The 3,009-nt window shown below is 46.5% G+C and overlaps 1 protein-coding gene across 1 annotated transcript; it reads left to right on the forward strand.

Annotated features, from left to right (window-relative positions):
* Nucleotides 1–206: 206 nt before the first annotated feature.
* LOC112080089 (synapsin-2-like) lies at nucleotides 207–2,996 on the forward strand. Its single transcript, XM_024145865.2, has 7 exons — nucleotides 207–340; nucleotides 1,135–1,291; nucleotides 1,401–1,490; nucleotides 1,611–1,673; nucleotides 1,932–2,074; nucleotides 2,271–2,345; nucleotides 2,678–2,996. The coding sequence occupies exons 1-7, from the start codon at nucleotides 207–209 to the stop codon at nucleotides 2,784–2,786; spliced, it is 771 nt and encodes a 256-aa protein (XP_024001633.2). The 3' UTR covers nucleotides 2,787–2,996.
* Nucleotides 2,997–3,009: the final 13 nt, after the last annotated feature.

Genomic DNA, 3,009 nt, shown 5'->3' on the forward strand with positions numbered 1-3,009 from the left:
AGTTCTTGCCGTGAGATGTTTCCCCACTCTTCCAACAAGGCGCCTGCAAGTTCCCAGACATTTCTGGGGGGAATGGCCCTAGCCCTCACCCTCCTATCCAACAGGTCCCAGATGTGCTCAATGGGATTGAGATCCGGGCTCTTTGCTGACCATGGCAGAACACTGACTTTCCTGTCGTGTCGGAAATCACGCACAGAACGAGCAGTATGGCTGGTGGCATTGTCATACTGGAGGGTCATGTCAGGATGAGCCTGCAGGAAGGGTACCACATGAGGGTCTTCCCTGTAGAGCTCAGCGTTGAGATTTCCTGCAATGACAACAAGCTCAGTCCGATGATGCTGTGACACACCGCCCCAGACCATGACGGACCCTCCACCTCCAAATCTATCCCGCTCTAGAGTACAGGCCTTGGTGTAACGCTCATTCCTTCGACGATAAACACGAATCCGACCATCACCCCTGGCAAGACAAAACCGCAACTCGTCCGTAAAGAGCACTTTTTGCCAGTCCTGTCTGGTCCAGCGACGATGGGTTTGTGCCCATAGGCGAGAGTCCAGCCTCTCAGCCTATTGTGGGCAGTCTGAGCACTGATGGAGGGATTGTGTGTTCCTGGTGTAACTCGGGCAGTTGTTGTTGCCATCCTGTACCTGTCACGCAGGTGTGATGTTCGGATGTACCAATCCTGTGCAGGTGTTGTTACACGTTGTCTGCCACTGCGAGGACGATCAGCTGTCCATCCTGTCTCCCTGTAGTGTTGTCTTAGGCATCTCACAGTATGGACATTGCAATTTATTGCCCTGGCCACATCTGCAGTTCTCACGCCTCCTTGCAGCATGCCTAAGGCACGTTCACGCAAATGAGCAGGGACCCTGGGCATCTTTCTTTTGGTGTTTTTCAGAGTCAGTAGAAAGGCCTCTTTGGTGTCCTAAGTTTTCATAACTGTGACCTTAATTTCCTACCGTCTGTAAGCTGTTAGTGTCTTAACGACTGTTCTACAGGTGCATGTTCATTAATTGCTTATGGTTCATTGAACAAGCATGGGAAACAGTGCTTAAACCCTTTACAATGAAGATCTGTGAAGTTATTTGGATTTCTACGAATTATATTCATGAATTATATTCTTTTTTTTTACAGGTCATTCAAGCCGGACTTTGTCCTTATCCGCCAACATGCCTTCAGTATGACCCAGAATGAGGACTTCCGTAACCTGATCATTGGTCTGCAGTATGGGGGCATCCCCAGTATCAACTCCCTGGAGTCCATCTACAACCTGTGTGACAAGCCCTGGGCGGTAGGTAGACAGAGGACTGGCTGGGTGCCATGCATGACGCTTGTGTATTTGTGCCGACAGTACATCATTTGCATAGTTTGACTAAGGGATGTCTGATGTTTGTCTCTAGTTTGCACAACTAATAAGCACCTACAGGAAGCTTGGTGCAGAGAAGTTCCCTCTGATTGAACAGACCTTCTATCCCAACTACAAGGATATGGTAAGAACCTCATCTTCTCCTGCTCTGAAATGTAGTATTTAATGTGGACTTCTTTTGCTTTGTTGTATGATGAAACCACAAATACGTGAAACAATCATGTCTACACGGTTTACCACCCAGGTTGCCATGCCAACATTTCCTGTCGTGGTGAAAATTGGACACGCTCACTCAGGAGTAGGAAAGGTAAGAATGTTATCGAGGCTTGATGTTGTTATTCTGTAGATTGTGGGGCTGCTAGTGGTGGGTGGTAAGACGTGCATTTTGGTCCGTTTGTTATTATTGTAATTTACAAAAACAACTGCGCCATCAAAAAGGATTATGCCAGCAGAAAAAAAAACACATGGAGAACCTGGTAGTTTGAGAGAACCACTGACGACTCTCATCTCCTAATGTTTCTGCTTCCCTGGGTTTCGCACTGGACTCTGTGCGTGCCGTGTCCAGGTGAGGGTGGATAACCACAGTAAATTCCAGGACATTGCCAGTGTGGTGGCTCTTACCCAAACCTACACCACCACCGAGCCCCTCATCGACTCCAAGTACGACATCAGGATCCAGAAGATTGGCAATGACTACAAAGCTTACATGTACGTATGAACTATTCACCCGTTTTATGTGTGTGATATATGCTTCTGAAAAGTGTTACATTTTCCACAGTACAGCTTAAGGACCGGCCACTTCTTGAAATAATCCAGAAGAGTAATCAAATGAATCCGGCACAATTTGAATTTGTCAGGGACTTTAATATGTATACACGTGTAATGTCTGCCTCGTCCATTATAGGAGGACCTCGATCTCTGGCAACTGGAAGACCAACATAGGCTCCGCCATGCTGGAACAAGTGGCCATGACTGACAGGTACGAGTCCTGAACAACAGCAGTACAGCACCACTGCTAAGGCATCCATTCTAATAGGACAATACCAGACAATGCCCTGTCTCATTACGAGAGGTCACGTAGCTCATTAAGAGACAATGCAAATGTCTGTATTGATCCGAGTTAGCACGCTGCATTGTCTTCTCTCTGAATGGTGCACCATTGACAACAGCCATTTGAGTAATTGCGTTGCCACATGCAAATTCTTTCTATTAAATAGCATCACACTTGTCCTTGACGTGAATCCATTGACTGTGACACTCTGTAGGACCACTTTGTGTGAGTATCTTATCCTTCTTCCCCCCCGTGTTCAGGTACAAGCTGTGGGTTGACACCTGCTCAGAGATCTTCGGAGGGTTGGATATCTGTGCTGTCAAAGCCATTCATGGGAAGGATGGGAAAGACTACATCACTGAGGTATGAGCTGCGTACAGTTGGGAGTAAGTGTGAAAATGTTTCAATATACAGTGCTTGACGTATTGCATGAGTTTCTCATGCTGTATCACCTAATTACGTAGTTGCTCTCTACACACCGACGCGGTTAAATATAATGAAAGGTTCAACATCTTTGTTAAACAATGTATTGATGTATTCCACGTCCTTTGTCAGGTCATTTTGAGTCTATCTGGTTGTTATGGGAACAGCA

Source organism: Salvelinus sp. IW2-2015, unplaced genomic scaffold, assembly GCF_002910315.2.
Source record: "Salvelinus sp. IW2-2015 unplaced genomic scaffold, ASM291031v2 Un_scaffold11636, whole genome shotgun sequence".
Lineage (NCBI taxonomy): Eukaryota > Metazoa > Chordata > Actinopteri > Salmoniformes > Salmonidae > Salvelinus > Salvelinus sp. IW2-2015.

Excerpts from the sequence above, each read along its gene's own strand:
- LOC112080089 (XM_024145865.2), top strand. The coding sequence starts at position 207 with ATGGCTGGTGGCATTGTCATACTGGAGGGTCATGTCAGGATGAGCCTG. Across the intron at positions 1,674-1,931 it reads CTCACTCAGGAGTAGGAAAG|GTGAGGGTGGATAACCACAG; the intron begins GTAAGAATGTTA and ends TGCCGTGTCCAG. Across the intron at positions 2,346-2,677 it reads CAAGTGGCCATGACTGACAG|GTACAAGCTGTGGGTTGACA; the intron begins GTACGAGTCCTG and ends CCCCGTGTTCAG.